We start from the raw sequence: 17,646 nt of genomic DNA, 5'->3' as shown, positions 1-17,646 counted from the left end.
TAAAATTGACTGGAGCCATAATATCAAACACAACAAAACAACTAGTCGAAGCAGCCGCAGAAATCTTTGTTTTCTATAGCTAGCAGAGCTGGGAGATTAATAGATTTCAGGATTAAGGATTAAGATTAAGGATTAATTTCCAAAATTTATGGATTAAGGATTGATGATTAAGGATTAATTAATCCGGGGTTATGATTAATCTTGGATTAATTAATTTTCTTCGCTTCGTGGGATTAAGGATTAATTAATCTGATTAATTGTAAGGATTAAGGATTAATTTTTTGAAAAAGACTAATTTAAGATAAGCTATAATTTGTGGTGCTCCACTAGATATACATACATACTGAGTACAATTACAAATAATTGACTAATAATGAATAAAAATAGATATTAAAATATCTATTTTTATAACGAAATTTTATAACGTTATAGTACTGCAGCGTGTATTCACTAGCCCCCAAATCAAATTATTCCATCAGCTATCTGTATGAAAGACACAAAACATAACATTATTGAAAATTTTACTTCATTGTCCTTCGTAAGACGAAGTAGAGGCGTTCTCGTTAAATATCAGCGTCTAGGACAATTTAAAAAAATTAGTCTCCATAGTCCATACATATGTCTGTATACCATATCATGTTCAACTCCTGCGTAGTCAGCTTTTATCAATTAATTGTCATATATATCTGCGAATACAACTATGTGAATTCAATTCTGTACTACCATATCATGTCCAGATTTTAAAAATTTGTTGCAGAGCATGGTAGTTTATTGGAAACCTAATAGAGCACCCACTAATCTAGTAAAACCAGAATTTTTCTCATATTCGAACTACATTACGTACTTTGCCTAGTTAAAATTTAAACTGATTCTATCATTTTGATTAAATTGTGTTCAAGAAGAACGTGAGAGTTACGAACCCAAAACTCAGGCTAAAAAGCTACAACTCTTGAAGGCAGTTAAAATTTATGGATTCTAATAAAGAGCAGGAAAATTTGGAAAAAATGTAACAAATTGTGTTTGAAATTAATCCAATTATTAATCCTTAATCTTATTTAAGTTGGATTAACCATTTGTTGGGATTAATGGATTAAGGATTAAGTCTGCCAATTTTGGGATTAAGGATTAAATTGGCAAAATTTGGGATTAAGGATTTTGGATTATTAATCCTTAATCGGATTAATAATCCATTAATCCTTAATCAGATTAATCCCAGCTCTGATAGCTAGTAAATAAGTTACCCCATTATTGCACGCGGATTTTGCGATGTTTGATGGCTTTATGATAACAGAGCGTATTGTGTGTGCTATGTATTTAGATGTTTTTGGGTAAAAAAAATTTGTTGCTACACAATGGATAAATTGCCGGGTTGGTCTGTTGCGAAATAATAGCATTAACACTGTTGAGGGTAATTTAATAATATAGCATAAGACGTATTTATATTGTGCTATGAAGGTAGGTAGGTCTGTTATAATTAATACAAAAGTGGGCGAGATAAAACCCATCCATCTTAGCTGGAAATAAATTGCAGGCATTGTAGTAAATCGTTTACTACATAGAGTTGAAAATGAGGTAAGATGACAATTAAATTTAAGACTAAACGTGTATGCAATATATATAACATGTGCACATGAAGTTTTGTACATGAATAGGTGAAATCCTTGAACATAATTTCTCAGAAAACAAGGCTAAAAATTAAAGTATAGTTGGATACCCTGTAATTTATATAGAAATTTCTTTATGAGGTGTAATTATCCCTCAAATGTATCCTGGAGACATCCATGCACAAAATGTGTTTATCAAGGAAAGCGTTGAGAATTAAATCTCTGATTTTTAAATGCGTAAATTTTAAATGCGGTTGAAGAGGAGACGTGAGTCATTTCTGCATGTATAAATAGAATTGTACAATGACAGTAGTATCTCACGTGTCTCCGAACCGCGTTCACATTTAAAATCCAAGATTTCACCCTTCACGCTTTCCTTAAAAACCATCTATATTGTGTGCGAGGATTACGCGAGGTTAAAGTTGTCGGAAACCATAAGTTAGCGAATTCTTGTGTTTGCCACCCCCCAGTGATAACATTTTTTTAAACAACTGAATACTAATGTGTGCATCACTTTATTAACATTTTCTGATTTTAACAACACAATTAAAAACTAGACTGTTGCACTAGATATTTAGAATATCAATTTATTCATTTGCCTCTATTTAAATTTGATCCATGAATTATATTCATTCATCACTGTAACACTGTCTAAACAGCACAAAGTGAAGTGAAGACACGAGAAAAATTCCAAATCTTTGGTAATATAGTTGTGAACGCAAACAAATTTTGTAATTATTGATTATGAAATGAAGCTCATTTTTCTGTAAAGCTAGAGAGAATGAAATCGAATCCAGTATGCAAAGCTTGTTGAACTAAAATTATAAGGGCCAAGAAAATGAATTATCTCATGACTCATTGTTTCGGTTTGAACTCAAATCCCAACGCTTGCACCAAGAAACTATAGATATCTGCAAATTCCGAGACCTAAATACAACAAATCATTTTAAGTCCACTGGAACACAAAGGAGAACTAAATTACTTACCAAAACCCTTGTTGGTTTACCGTAACTATGGCCGACTCCTGGTGTCACATTAAGAAGAATAGGGTTTGTCTGCAGCAAGCAAAACATATTATGATTTATTTACTACGGTTATTAATATCATTGCTCAGTAAAATGGACTTTTACCCTAAGACTAAAAAAACCTATCTTATATGTATATTTCCAAAAAAATACATATGTTTATTGTCAAAGTGCACTGTCTTGAAAATAACTAAATTTTTAGCCATTCAATACCGCCTTCTGCGACACACTTTATTTTCTTCGTGAGATTCTACATTAACTTTTTTTCCGAGACTTTTCCCACTGCCAGGCTAATTTCCTTCCAATGATTTTGAAATTTCCTGCGAGTATACGAGTGCCTAGAATTTTTCAATTGGCCGCAGTTGAGGTACATTTGGAGGGTATTCCCCTTTTGGGACAAATTCAATATTTTTGAGACGAAGGTACTCGGTGAACTTTTTGGCGTAGTGTGAGGTTGGGAGGTCAGGCCAAAACAAAATTTTATCGTTTTTGTGAAGCATATCTAGGAAGCCTTCCAATCCACGTTGAATCCATTTCTTCAGATAAACTTCCTGGTGTACAATGCCTTCCAAAATGACGGGGTCTGAAATATGGTCTGCGCTAGAGATGCATTGCCAAATGCATTATTTTTTTGCTAACTTCTGTTTTTTTCCGGATTTTGTCTTCGTATTTCGCTTCGTCGGGGTTGGAGCAATGGTAGAAGTGCCTTCCCGGAAGATTCGAAGGGTCAACGGTGACGTATTTAGGTCTCGTGGTCCATAATAACGACTTTTTCTCGGATTTTCTTTACCAATTATGAGAATTTCTTGCAACATTCCTGAACCTGTGCCTTTTTTGTTGATTTATACTTTGGGGCTGAACTTTTTGTCCTTACCTTGATGTTCATGAACTTTGATTTTAGTCAGGCAGCTTTTGGAAATCTTGACCTTCTTTACCACCATGACCGTGGATGTCGATGGCTGAATTTTGAAATTTTTTTTGATACTATTTTTCACTCTCTTGGCGTCGCTAGCTTCGCAGGTCGACCTCTGGGTGCATTAAATTTGACTTCATTGGATTCCCCACACTTATTTATATAAGAGTAAACATTCGAGTGAGGAATACCTTCTTGCTTGAAAAATTTCCAACCAATTTTTCAATCATAGTTGGCTTGATTTTTGTGAAACTAAATCACTCTTTTTGCCAACTGTTCCCCTTCAATCGTAGTTCTTCTAGACTTAACCATAATTGAAAAATTGGTAAGATATATCAAATTAAAGCTTATAATGTGGTCTACTGAAAAACAATTTTGTGCGCACATAAAAATTTGCAGTTACCCCGTAGCGCGGCTTGGAAGGGGCATTCTCATAATTTGGTGTCCATGTCTTATCTTTGGTCACTAACAAGTAACAATTCTCAAAATCTGATAAAAATTAGATTTCTAGTGAAGGTTTGAATGCAACAGTTTTTGGTAATTCGCCCTTTGTGGGAGTGTGGTAGGCGTAAATGGGGTACGAAGTAATAAAATTGTTTATAGATTCTGATAAAGTCATGGGAATTGTATCATTTCCCATTAAGTATTTCACTATAGAGGCATCAGTATCTGTCGCTGAGAGGATAACAACCTGTCTCCTATTTGTTGCATTACTATCTATATTATAACAAGTTACACTCTTAGCAATTAGCATGATTTCAAAACTATTTCCTGAGACAATGAAACATATTAACGGTAAGAAATTACAAATCTGTAGTAAGTAGATTCATAGTGTGGTCGTCAGTGTTTTTTAAATTTAGATAAGCCAGTTTCGATAAGTACCAATTTTGTTTAACCAATGTCTTGTCTTTTTTCTCCAAATAAAAAAACTCTAAAAACTATATATAAGTTGTCAATATCTCGAGATAGTAATCCTAAAAAAATTCTAATGACTTGCTCTACAATCGTAATTTTGATTTGGAACACATTCTCAGAGCCGAGACATAATTAAGAATGTGATGATTTTCATAGATTTTTAGTTCCCATAAGTGATGAGTTAACTTTGTCAGGCTTAACAAGACATGCACCAAATTTTAGCTCAATACAACAATTTTTAAAAATTGGTATGGGATACCCCATACGATATGTTAAGAAAGTCCCTCCCTTTGAAATCATGACAATTTTGACGAGCTCATAAAACTGTGCAGATTGAAATATTTAAATATTTTAAATTTTTTCCATATACCCCAATATGTCGTATGTCTGGCATCAGTTTTCATCATTTTTTCCACTCTCGTTTTAAAACTTTTTGCGAGTTTTTGTAAAAGCTCAACCGGAAGTGAATTCCAATTTTCTTCGAAACGGGCCTGTAATTCATGTACTGTTGTTGGATAAGGTTCCTGGTAAGCCGAATCTTTTGGTCCGGACCATAAGTGTTCGATCGGGTTCAAATCCGGAGAGTTTTCAGACCACACCCCCCTGCCCTACACGATTCCAACTCTCCTATCCCACAGCTTCATTGTCGACTTTGCCGCGTGTGCTGGAGCTTCATCTTATTGAGAATCTTTGTTCCTTCTACTTGAAACGATACTTATATCCATGGCCTCGAAATATGTGGGGAGAATTTTTGGTTGATAATTGGCTGCGTTAACTTTTTGACTCGTTGAAACAAAATGTAGTTTTCAATTGCCACTAACAAAAAAAACACAAGCGACCATGTTTTAGCTGTCGTGTTTCGGTCTTACAATTGGTGGTACATCCTTTCTTTCTTCCGTCCTGTATCTCAAATTTTGTGGGTTACATTGTCCGCGTAATTCGATATGGCTATCATCAGTGAATACTTGGCTATCTCCCGAGTACTCCAGGGGTTAAAAACCCTCTTTTTTCGACTACTTCTGCAAATTTTAACCGGTTTACAAATTTTTATTGGCTTAAAAGTGTTTTTAGCTGACTTCTCTATGCCTTCTGACCAAAACTTTTTGTTTTTAGATCTGTCGGATCAGTGGATACAGAGATGTTTAGTCTTCCGTTTCTATCGTCAACTGCATTTTCGGATTTGTGAGGTTTTCTGGTGAAAATAACAAATTTCCGATACATTTTTGACATAATTTGGTTTTTTGATGTAGAAGAGAGTGCAGTCGTACGTCAGGACCGTTCCTTGTCCGTAAAATAATTTTTATCTCTACGTGACCTCACTGTGTTGAGGGACACTTTTAAATTTTCACATATGTCTTTGTCACTATATGCTGCAACATGTACTATTTACATTCGAATTCTTTTCTGTACAAGAGATGCCCTAGATGTTGGGGTCATAACGCCGAAAAAAAATTTTGAAAAAACGAGCAGATGTAAAAGTTACCGACAAAAATACAGCCAAAAATGACGCGTGTGGGTAGGGGGGAGGGACTTTCTTAACATAGTATAATATCATTCCAGAATTTTCAGGTAAAACTTTTCACCTCACAATCTGTCGCTGGAAGTCATTAGCAACTTTCATTTCACATTTTAGCTCAATAGGGTGATTTAAAAAATCAGCTTGGGTGACCCCATAATGTCCCATCAATTGAAAATTTTTACATTTTTACTTCATAATCCTTCATTAGAGGCCCATGTCAATCTCTTTCCCAAATTCTAGCTCTATTGGACTTTTAAAATTTTAAAAATTGGTATAGGTCATCCTATAGGGTCTCTCAAGATTATAATTTACAATTTACACTTAAGATTCTTCTATTAGGGTCCATTAGCTACCCCAATGCAAAATTTAAGCCTTCTGTGACCATTTTGAATATTCTGACCCTTGACCAATATAGACCAAGACGACCCCCAGTGGTCCACAACTTGACTGATTTGACTAGTTTTCGAGCTTGACTCATAATGTGAAATGTTTTAAGTGTATACCAAATTTCCAGTCGATCGAATAAGTTTGAAGAGAGTTATTGCAAGACAGACGGATGGTAGGACATGTAGACAACCCGGAGACATAATAACTGGGTCGGGCTAAAAAATAAACATGAAACACGGGAAAGCCGGTACTTAAAACTCTAAAATAGGTAACTCCACACCCAACATGACTATAGCTATTGGTAGTGTGTAAAGCAAGTATAAACTATCCTAAAGCATGTAGAGTTCGATTTTCTTCATTTTGCCGACGAACAACATCCCATACCCCTAAACTATCTTTACATTGCCCAAATGATAAGCAAAAACACGGAATTTGGCTATTGTCCGAACAAAATTGTCCCAATTTTTGACGAGTGCACGAATGATACGGCTTGCCTTGCCAACGCGTCCAGAAATAAATCGAACCTCAGCTGCGCAATGTTTTAAATATTGCCATCACCTTCTCATACTTAAATCTTACTTGTCTTGTATGGTTTCCGATCTTGAATTGCATCTCAGCCGCATGTTTGCACGAATGGGCGGGGACAACTGTGTCATCATTCCCACCTAAAAAATTCAATATTGTTATATTCCCACCTCCGTTCTCTATATATTTGTATTTATGTTACTTTACCAGTCATAAGAAAAACTGCTGGATACTGGGTATTTTCATCTTCAGGCATCTTTATATTGTGAAGTGGAGAGAGACGGAATAGATTATTAAAATTATCTATATTCCCGTCATCCGAGCATCCAAATTCTGTCGAAGCTGTTGCCCTATGGAGAGGATAAAAGGACAATTAGTTTTTAAACAAATATACAAGGGTAAAAATGAAGCATACCCCATCGTGCCCAACTTGTGGTATCGGAGCATATCCAATGGACTAATAACATAAGATTTAAAAAACTGCACAACTATTTTTTTCTTAACTAATTTGTTCACACTTACCCACATCCTGCAATTGCGGCCCCAAACAAGTCTGGTCGTTGGTTAATACACGCTCCTGGAATTAGGCGAAAATGCGATAGTACAGGAATTAAAGGAATCGTCTCTCTTTAACCCACTCACCCACTAGAAAACCTCCATTGGAATCGCCATTAATTACCAGCTTTGACGGGACCGTATATTTCTTCTCGATCAAGTATTCCGCTGCACATTGGAAATCATTAAATGAATTTTGCTTATTTAAAAGGCATCCTCCCCGGTGCCAAGCTTCACCATATTCCCTGCAAAAAATTAAATAATTATCAACCCGTAAACAATTGTAAAAATTGGCGATCTGTTCTAACCCGCCCCCTCGAATATTTGGAATAGCATACACTCCATCAAAACTAGACACAAATACAACCCTTTCCGCACTGAACCACGGTAACATGCTAACATTAAGTCCTCCATACCCGTACAGGTAAGTTGGAGAGTTAATATTATGCGCATAGTCCTAGAAATGTCAAATTTATGTGAATTGGATTGTAAATGCCTCCTCCCATCATACCTTTTTGTGCATGATAAACATTGGAACTTTGGTCCCGTCTTTACTAAAGTAAAAAACTTGATTGACAACAAGGTTTGACTCTTTTACACCAGCAGCAACAACTTCTTGGTGTACACTTAGTTTTGGATCAGCCGTGGTTAAATCTACATGATACACTTTTCCCGGAATAAGAAATGATTCCAACTTAAAGAAGAATTCGTCTTGGCTACGCTTCCCACTAAATGTCCAAATGGATCCAATTTCTATGTCATTATCAAAGCTCCTCAAAACCGTGTTCCCATCCTGCATATTTCTTAGTTCCAATTTGCTTCTGCAATCTTCTAAATAGCCTAAAACTACTTTGTCCCTATAAAATTTGATAAATTTCAAAATTCAATTTTATTGTATTAATTAACTAGAAGCATATGTTTCGTTTACTTCATAATGGCGAAAGCAAACTGAAGGACTCGATGAGATTCCTCACGAACGAGAACCTGTAACAGTTTGTTTGGTAAAATTTGCTTTGTTACAGTTATTATTATTTTCTTAGAACCATCCAAGATGACTCGTCCACATTTGTAACGTCAATCCCTACTATGCGATAGTTGGGAGCTGCCTTGTTCGTTCTCAAGTAGATTAGTGGTCCATCATTAGCCACATACTAAAGTTGTTTACACTTTAACAAAAAGTGACACAATGATTAAATGATAAAAAGTCTTACATGGTACTCTGCCTCGAACTTTGTTATGACTGGGACCAAATTAAGCTTATCTTTTCCCGAAAATGATCCATCGCTGAGGTCACCATAATAAAACATTGTGTCACCCTGCGCTCCTAAAATTCCTATGGATGGAAATACCAACAGGTACTTTCCATCTCCTGTCACATTAATTCCTCCCCTATAAAATAAAACAATATATTGTTATTCCTTTTTTATTATTTACGATAAGTAATTTAATAATTCATTATTATTAGTCTAACAAGATCCAATCTGGGTTATCTGGAAAATCAGCAACTATCACGTCTTCGTGCTGAGGCGATCCTACGCGATGATAATAAATCCTGTGCAATCCTTTATCCCCATCTGCTCCGTTGTAGTCTGGATATCGCTAAATTAATTAAAATAGTATGCATTACTAGCCTCCAAGCCTTCTGAAGGACAGGCTTGTCTCATCAGGATAAGTTAAAAGATCGTTATCATGATGGTACTATAAGCTTTGACTCGGGCTAAGAAAGTCTTAAAATCTGATTTTTTGTCGTTCCTCTGAACATTTTTAACGTTAAGGAATATTTTTACCTCTAATTAGGAAGCATACCTACTATTTGATTAACTAATTCGTGATGTACATAAACAGCCAATCAGAATGCTGGAATGTCCCGGAAAATTTCACGGGAAGGGCTTTTCGAATTATAAAAGAGATATTTTTCTTTATATATTTTGTAATCATCTCACTGCATAAAAGAATCCAAGGCTGTCCAACGTCCACTGGAACCGAGTGAACTTTATTTGTTCCAAAACTTCTTCAAAGTCTACACCAGTATCCACATTTTTAACGTGAACTTTTAACCAGTCACTCCCACCATAACTGAGTCCATACGCAACAAGACACCCATCCGGAGAAAAGCTGCTGGTATACACACCGACCAATCCATCTTGATATGTCGCGTTCGGGTCCAAGAATACGCGTGGTTCCGAACTTAATGAATCTTGGACATACCACACGCTGCAATTAAATCCAAACCAACACATAAATAATTAAAGTTACAGGAAATAAATACTACACTCAAAATAATTCGGTAATAGATGAAGTCACCGGCCTCGTAATAGGCAAACTTATTACCACATGGTAACAAAAAAATTACCGAGTGGTAAAAAAATGTCATTACGTGTGATCTTTTTGTTACCACTCGTTAATGTTTTTGTTATTGTCTTGTAATAAATTTTCTACTACCATACCGGCAGGGTTGCAGTGGTCAAAACCACTTTTAGCCGGACAGTGGTCAAAAGCGGTCAAAAGACACTTTTTGTCGTCCACCAAAATTGGTGGCCAGTGGTTAAAAGTGGTCAAAACTAATTTTAGGGCTATTTGAAACAACTTCTTTAAAAGTTATTATATTGAAAATCTAACTTCATATTCGTGTCCTCCATTAAATTCTGAGAAAATAAGTGGGTAATACGGTTAAATTGGGATAATATTTAAAATTCCCATGTATTCTTATGGAAAATTTGTAAATTCGACAAAAACTTTCTAAAAATGATCATGTTACATGTCAAAATGTTCAGAACTTTGTGGAGATCGCGAATATGAAGTTAGATTTCAAAAATATTGATTTTTTAAAAAGTTAGCTTTCCCCATAACTAAATACGCAGGCGGCCATTTTTGACCACCAAAGTGGTTAAAACCACTTTTGACCGCTTATGTCCACTGGCCCGGTCAAAAGTGTTTTTGACGGACAAAATGCAACCCTGCATACCGGTGACTATATATCACTTCAACTATTACCGGATTATTTTCTGTGTCAATTATTCACACTTCTCCTTCTTACTCTTGATCTTGAGTTCCGGTATTTTTAAAGAAGAAATACCGATCGCCATGCTTCTCTGGGGTAGTAATTCTCGCATAGTCAAACGCTATGGTTAATGCTTTTTCAATTTCGGAACGGATTTGCGTTTCAACATAATTTCGTGTAAGTTGGTTTTGCGCTTCCACGAATTTCTTTACCTCGTCGGATTCTGAATTTTCCATCCAACGATATGGATCTGGAACGTGGACGTTTCCATAGTAACAATCAATCATAGATTCGTCTCTTCTGACTTGAGGGTACTCCATTTTCCAGCGACTGGAAAAAAATAATTATACCAGGCCTTTCAGCAATAGTTTTACGATTGTCAGTTTATCACAAACTTAGCCGATTTACACAGTCGGTTTTAATGTAATTTAATATAATTTCAATGTGATTTGGTGCGGTGTCCAACTCAAGTTCACTCCAAGAATAAATTCATATATGAATTTATTCGTTGCATAATATAAATATTATGCAACGCTAGAATAATCAATATCCATTAATTCTCAAGGGAAATATGTATTCTCACTCTGAATTGGATACTGGAGTTTGCATATTATTTATATATTCTTGATTCATGGATTGGATAATAATTTTAGAGTGTAGCGACTGGACTGGATAGTAACAACATTGCTCTATACAATTATTAATCCGACATGCAAATTGCTCATTATTACCCTACTCTAGTGAACCAAGAGTATTCTCTGTGTTCACTTCTACGGCAAAAAAATGTCCTTGAAAAAAGACCACAAGACCACTGGCACAAAACAAGATCGAGTTAGATTGTTAAAACCAGTATGAAAGTTGTATTTATAAAATATGTATGTATATGTAATACAGATACCATGCAGTAAGCGTCAGCTTAAGATTAATACATATCTAGTTTAATAATGCAACTTACCCACTACAAATAAACTGATGAAAACAAGAATTATATTTTAGGAATTGCGAAAATTATATTCTCAAATGTTCCACATATTGTTATGATACAGAAAGAAACACTGTTGGAGAAATCAGGACACAGATTTGAGAAACTGAAACAGGTGATTTTTCTACCCAAATTGTGCACAGTTAATTTCTGTCTCCACTCTGTGTGCTCTGTATAGTACAAAGCAGGACAGAGTATGAATGTAGCAAACTTTTTTTATTAACTTGGTTTCGTAGTGGTGAAATAGTAAAGTTCGCAATCAAGACAGTACGTATGTAAATAAAATGAAGTAGAGCTGGTCCAGTTTTGTATGTACGTAAACCATTCTAGTTACATAAATGTATATATATATATATAGATAGATAGATATTTATTGCGTATTCGGCCTTCGGCCCTTGCATATAATAATTTACAATAAATGGTCATAGAAAAAATATTTAGTTAAATTACGTTGTATGAAATGGATGGTTGATATTATTAAGTACACAGATCGACTAGTTTGAAAACAGCGCACCAAAAAAGAAAAATATTATTGTATAATAATTGTGAAGGTTGGGAGGTCATCAGGGTGTAGTATTGGTGTTGTATGTCTACTCCAGGATTTGTTATTGGGGAGAGTAATGGCGTAATCCAGGTATTTCTTTCGGCGTTAAGGGGTCGACATTGGAAGAGATAGTGGATATATATATATATATATATGTAACCTCATTCATATATGAATGAGGTTAATAAATTTCATAAAAATAATTAACTTTCTACAATTGTTTTGAAATATGCATCCTGATTTTATTCAGAAGTCTTCCTCAAAATGGGCAAAATTCTGGTCGCGGATGTAACTTATTTTCTGAGAAATGGCATATTTTATTGCGTAATTCAGTTCAAATCGTAACCTTCTAAAGTTTTAAGCTTTGATTGGCGTTCAATTTAAATAACTTTGTGAAATGTATCTCTGCGCACTTAAAATAAAATCAATAAATCACGGAATTGATAGGTGACTCTACCGTGTTGGATCAATAGCAACAAATATAATTCCAGTTAGTATTGGAATTATTACGCATGCAGAACATCATTACATACATTTGCGTAATACATATGTAATTAATCCCTCAACTATACATACAATGAGCGATTGGCATTGTGTAGATTTTATGATATTGAGAGGCAAATTTTTATCGATTTTTTTTTTACAAAAAGACGGCATTTTCATGGAAAAATTGCATGGGATGAACAAAGAAATTCAGCCGGGAGGTTCACCACCACCACAAATCGTCACCTTCAAATTTAAAGGATTTTTGAGAAATATATATTTTGCCGTACTACAGGTTATGTAATTTAAGGTAAGGTTTGTTAATTTAATTAAATGTGTGAATGTACTTAATAAATTGCAACTTTTATTTAACTCCCTGAGCAGTCTACGTACATATGTAGTGTAGTAACCTGTCCTTTTGTCGTCATTCGGATCTGGTGAGATTTAATTTACGATTTAAGTAATAATTTAACTTTAAGTAAAGTTAGATAATTAACTAGCTCATGATAATGAATTCATCTTCCTGGGTGACGGACGGTCCCCCCATAAAAGGCGTGCTTCTCGACATTTCTGGCGTTCTGAGGGACGGAAGTGAAGCCATTGCTGGATCGGTGGATGCATTTGACAGGTTTTCTATTTTGATTAAATAAACTGCTAAATTAATTAATTCTACAATAATTACCTTGTTGATGAAGTATTTAGCTTATTTTCTTTTGTTTAAATAGACTGATCCAATCCGGTTTGGAAGTTCGTCTCGTCACGAACGAGTCGCAGGTCACGAGACAGAGTTTAGACAAATTGACCCGTCTGGGTTTTCAGGGGGTCGAATATGACAAAATATTCGCCCCAGCGCCCCTTCTCGCGGAGCAGTTGGTGCGACAAAGACACCACCCGGTGCTACTCGTACATCCGAAAGTAATGAAGGAATAGATAAGCCAGGAATTATTTTTTTTTGCAAATTTTACAAATTCGCGAAAAGCAAGCAGATTCGATATTTTTTGCATATAATGAAAGTAAAAATGATCTCGCTGGAAGATATTTTTAGACTGATGGTGATTTTTATTAAACAACTTGGTTTTAAGGTTTTGACAGTACATAGGAGACATTCATACATATGTAATAATATGTGGTCAGAAGTGACCATACAAACTACGCAGAGTTATGCTCAAACGAAGTGTCCCTTCTAATGAGGCATAAAAACAAAAGGACCCTTTTAATCCCTTGTCCTGGGAAAAAGGTTGGAAAATGCTCAGCCCTCATAAAAGTCGACAAACTTAAAAATTGATAAATATGGAAAACTTTGTTAACATGCATATTTTAACATCCTCCCTCAATTTTTAAAGTTCAATATCGGCAGTTTCCACTGGATTTGCCCTAACCGAAATTACATTTGGCCGGCTTTTCAGAAAAAGGAAAACACAAAGAGTGGCTTGAGCAACTATTATTAGTATGCAAAGGGTTAAGATCCATTCCATTGTTGACCAGGCTGGTTCATTGCTTGTGTGGTAGTGGATTGACCCATATGATATTGTCCATGGTGTAGTTTGATTTGTACAAAATCCCATGGTTCAGCAAGGTTCTTGTCATAACAGTGGTCTATGTCAAAGTGATTGGAGTTCTTTGTTTTCGCTGTTGGCGTGCATCCTCGAGTGGGCGAAACAATTAGGTCGGGGGTTGTAGGCTCCTTAACATTGATGGAGTATACGCAGTCATCTTTCGTAGAAAGGATGGCATTATGGGGTCCCTTGTGCTTTAGAACGCAGGTTTCATTCTTCCTTTCAACTTTGAGATCGAAGGAGTCTGCCTCGATGAGTTGCAAATCTTTGTTAATTTCAGTTGCTGTGAAGTCCACATACAGCTTGGTTCTGTCATCTGATATTTCGCACTTTTGAGATTGTGCGAAGCTGACTGGGCAAGCATCACCACAGGGTAACGTGAAATTAAAGAAATCCATTAGTGGTGCGTAAACTTTTCCTCGCCGCCACTGTCTTGTTGCTTCTCTAATTATTTCTCTACCTATCATGAGGCGACTGGTAAGGTAGGCAATTGCGAAATTGGTGTCAATGGATTTTCCCTTGAGTTCGTCGTGATCAAGCTGATGTAGCTGAAGCTGTTCTAGTGTAGCATTAAGCTAACCTTAAGCTTCTCAATCTCTCTTTCCGATATTTCCACGCGACGTTCCAATTCATCCAGCATCTCTCTTTGTTCCGCTACTGTTCCTTGCAAAGCAGAGATTCTTCCAGTTTGAACAAACGAATTGATTGCTCCACCAACTGATAAGCCGGCTACAAGGACAGTCACACCAATTATTACTCCAACTGCAAGTAATGGGAGGACTCTCTTCACTCTTCGTCCAATCTCTCTGGTATGTCGCGAATTAATATGATCGGAGAATTTTCTTTTAGGGCACATTTTTTCTAGCTCATCCAGGAACATTTCGTCGTATATTTTGTTACATTTCGCGGTTGCATAGGCACTTAAATCCTTATGGAGTAGATCCTGTGTTAAAATTTCGCACGGGTTCATGAATTTGACGAGCAAGTGGACTTGGTTATATCCCGTTGTAACTGGGATTGGACTCTTTTTCCATAGTAAAGGGATCGCATTCTGATGTGTCACCCCACAAGCTTGCGTAATAAACATAAGAAGGATGGTGAGAAGGCTCATCAGTGAGAAGTTGGCTTGGAGGGGACCTCTCTTTACTTTAGTTGGGTTGTCCTTGCTCTCCTTTGTCTCATTTCTTTCCATACTGAGATCGTGTCTCATCTTGAAATGCTGGGTCTTCAGTAGTGGCTTAGTTAATCCATCTGCAATTTGTTCACTGGTATGTACATATTCACTTGCCAACTGTCCTGTACTAACTAGCTCTCTTGTGTAGTGGTACCGGACATCGATGTGCTTGGATCTTGAGTGCATCTCTGGATTTTTGACCAATTTTATTGCACTCTGGTTGTCAACATGAATTATTGTTGGGGACTCTTGTGGGAATCCTAATTCTTCTAGAAATCGTCGTAACCAAACGGCTTCACGCGCTCCAGAAGCGAGAGAAATATATTCACTTTCCATTGATGACATTGAGACAATGGGTTGCTTTTGGCTTGACCATGAAATAACGCTGTCATTTAGCATGAAGACAAAACCTGTTGTAGATTTTCTATCCATCTTGTCGGAAGCATAATCTGCATCTGTATATCCCCTGAGAATCATATCCTCACACGGTTTGTATTTGATTCCGAGTTCCTCGGTGCCTTTTAAATAGCGGAGGACTTGCTTTGCAGCTTTCCAGTGAGTTTCGTCGTATGCGTGCATAAACTGAGACAGGCGGGACACTGCATATGAGATGTCAGGGCGTGTGCACTTGGCTAGGTAAATTAATGATCCAACGAGCTGTCGATACGGAAGGGTCTCGTTTATTGTTGCGGCTGGGACGAGTTCTCCTGCATGAGGTTGCATCGGCACATTCGTCGGGTTGCACTCCAGCATATTGTACTTTTCAAGCAGGTTACGGATGTAAAAAGGTTGTGACAAAAGTAAACCATCATTTCCATCTCTGATTATTTGCATCCCAACATAGGCTGTGGGTCAACTTGATCAGGCTGTGGGTCCTCGGGATCGTATTTCTCCTCGTCCGTCCATTCTGCATCATCTTGTGCATCATCTTGTGCATCATCTTTTGCATTATCTTTTTCAGATTTGGATTCATCAGGTTCATCTCTTTCTTCTTCGCCATGTATCATTACTGTCGGTTCAAAAGCTTCTTCGTGGAAAGATACATTTCTTGCCTCAACCACTTGTCCGGACTCAGGGTCGTAAAGACGATATTTCTTGCTCTCTGATGCGTACCCACACAGGATAAGTCGCTCTCCCTTTGCTCCCCAGACCGTCCTTTTCTGGGCTGGTATATGTGCAAATGCTACGCTACCAAAGACTCTCAAATGACGGAGTGAAGGTTTCTTGCCAAATATTGCTTCAAATGCGGTTATATTTGGACTTTGCTTGTCCAGTATTCGGTTGTGGACGTAGACGGTGGTGGCAACGGCTTCAGCCCATAAAGATTCGGGTAATTTAGCTGCCAGCAGAATAGTTCGAGCACAGTCTTTTAAAGTTCTTATTTCACGTTCGGACCTCCCATTCATTTCTGGATTGTAGCTGACGGTTGTTTCATGAATTATTCCCCGGTCTCTGAAGTAAGATGCCAAAGTAGAATTACAGAATTCTCCACCATTGTCTGAACGGCATATCTTGACCTTTCTTCCTGTTTGATTTTCCATAAATTCAATGTAGCATTTGATACGATCCTTGGCTTCGTCTTTGCTCTTGAGAAAATATAGTGCGGAAGCCAGTAGCATCGTCTTTCAAGAGTAAGAAATATTGAGCTCCTCCCAGGGATGCAACAGGCATTTTTCCGGCTAAGTCCATATGGACCATTTCTCCTGGTTTTATCGTTGCATTTCTTGTTGCGGCTGGAAATGGCTTTCGAGATTGCTTCCCAATCTCACAGTCTTCACACATAATTTTATGTGACACGGCCTCCAGGTCAATTCCACGAACTGCGTCTTTCTTGATGGAGTCCACCACATAGTTCATATTAATGTGTGTCAAGCGTTGATGCCATAGTTTAGCATTAGTCACGGGATGCATGTATGCAGCAATAATTTGTGAAGTGGGACGAAACTTCATGACATACATATCATTCTTGAACTCGGCAATTGGCCCCTTAAACCGTCCATCCTGATAAAATGTTGCTCCATTCTTGTCACGGACGATGGAGTACCCTTTCTTAGCCATTGATCCCTCAGAAAAAAGGTTGACAGCCCCTTGTATGTACAACACGTTATCTATGGTACATTCCTCCCATATGCCGTTGATGTAAGCGTCAAGTGTCACTGTCCCTTTTCCTAGTGCTTGTGTAGCCCTTTTGTCCGTTAGGAAGACTGACTTGGGAGTGTCAAACTCTTCATATCTTGTAAACCATGCCTTATCTCCACAGACATGCTGGTTAGCTCCAGAATCGCTTAGCCACACTTGTTCAGTCACGGGTGCTTGCATGGGGGTTTGTATTGCATTTAGCATGAACGCTTTCCCAGGGCTTCTATTGGCTTGTGCGGGATTATCTGAAGGTTTATTGCTCTGATTTTGTGGATTACTCCTGCATTCCCTTTTCCAGTGGCCCTTTTTCCCACACCCATGGCA

At 37.0% G+C, this 17,646-nt stretch overlaps 2 protein-coding genes across 10 annotated transcripts in view; one reads left to right on the top strand and one right to left on the bottom strand.

The window, feature by feature from the left end:
* Positions 1-2,100: 2,100 nt before the first annotated feature.
* On the bottom strand, positions 2,101-11,552 carry LOC110853397 (prolyl endopeptidase). 6 transcript variants are annotated; one of them, XR_004834774.1, is made up of 17 exons: positions 11,028-11,165; positions 10,481-10,774; positions 9,387-9,657; positions 8,915-9,042; positions 8,655-8,832; positions 8,487-8,594; positions 8,372-8,427; positions 7,955-8,300; positions 7,531-7,900; positions 7,411-7,465; positions 7,304-7,345; positions 7,096-7,238; positions 6,943-7,028; positions 5,534-5,649; positions 4,828-5,476; positions 2,591-2,659; positions 2,471-2,531 (listed from the first exon to the last, which is right to left on the bottom strand). XR_004834774.1 is itself a non-coding variant. In XM_035851583.1 (16 exons), the coding sequence occupies exons 1-16, from the start codon at positions 11,075-11,077 to the stop codon at positions 2,460-2,462; spliced, it is 2,205 nt and encodes a 734-aa protein (XP_035707476.1). In that variant the 5' UTR covers positions 11,078-11,162; the 3' UTR covers positions 2,101-2,459. The 6 variants fall into 6 exon arrangements, 3 of the variants coding, with proteins under 3 accessions (XP_035707476.1, XP_021957355.1, XP_035707474.1); XR_004834776.1 differs by having other exon boundaries at positions 5,552-5,649; XM_035851583.1 differs by lacking the exons at positions 4,828-5,476; positions 5,534-5,649 and having other exon boundaries at positions 2,101-2,531; positions 7,531-7,688; positions 7,752-7,900; positions 11,028-11,162.
* An 806-nt stretch (positions 11,553-12,358) lies between these two features.
* LOC110860089 overlaps positions 12,359-17,646 on the top strand; it is a 25,225-nt gene continuing 19,937 nt past the window's right edge. For 3 of the 4 annotated variants that reach the window (XR_004834792.1, XR_004834784.1, XR_002547726.2), the window contains exons 1-4: positions 12,359-12,763; positions 12,838-12,890; positions 12,954-13,081; positions 13,179-13,368. The gene's annotated coding sequence lies outside the window, so the exon portion shown is untranslated. Of the gene's footprint in view, positions 12,764-12,837; positions 12,891-12,943; positions 13,082-13,178; positions 13,369-17,646 lie in introns of those variants that run through there. The other variant, XR_004834785.1, reaches the window with a different exon arrangement.

Source organism: Folsomia candida, unplaced genomic scaffold, assembly GCF_002217175.1.
Source record: "Folsomia candida strain VU population unplaced genomic scaffold, ASM221717v1 Fcan01_Sc001, whole genome shotgun sequence".
Taxonomy (NCBI): domain Eukaryota; kingdom Metazoa; phylum Arthropoda; class Collembola; order Entomobryomorpha; family Isotomidae; genus Folsomia; species Folsomia candida.
Note: the sequence above shows the minus strand (reverse complement) of the source record. Positions and strands in the feature narration are given on the sequence as shown.

Bases quoted from the DNA above. Each gene is read 5' to 3' on its own strand.
- LOC110853397 (XM_035851581.1), bottom strand. From the start codon at position 11,077: ATGAATCAAGAATATATAAATAATATGCAAACTCCAGTATCCAATTCA. The intron at 9,043-9,386 runs GTGAGATGATTA...TAATTAATTTAG, and splicing joins GCCTTGGATTCTTTTATGCA to CGATATCCAGACTACAACGG. The intron at 2,660-6,942 runs GTAAGATTTAAG...TGCTTGCTGCAG, and splicing joins TCGGAAACCATACAAGACAA to ACAAACCCTATTCTTCTTAA.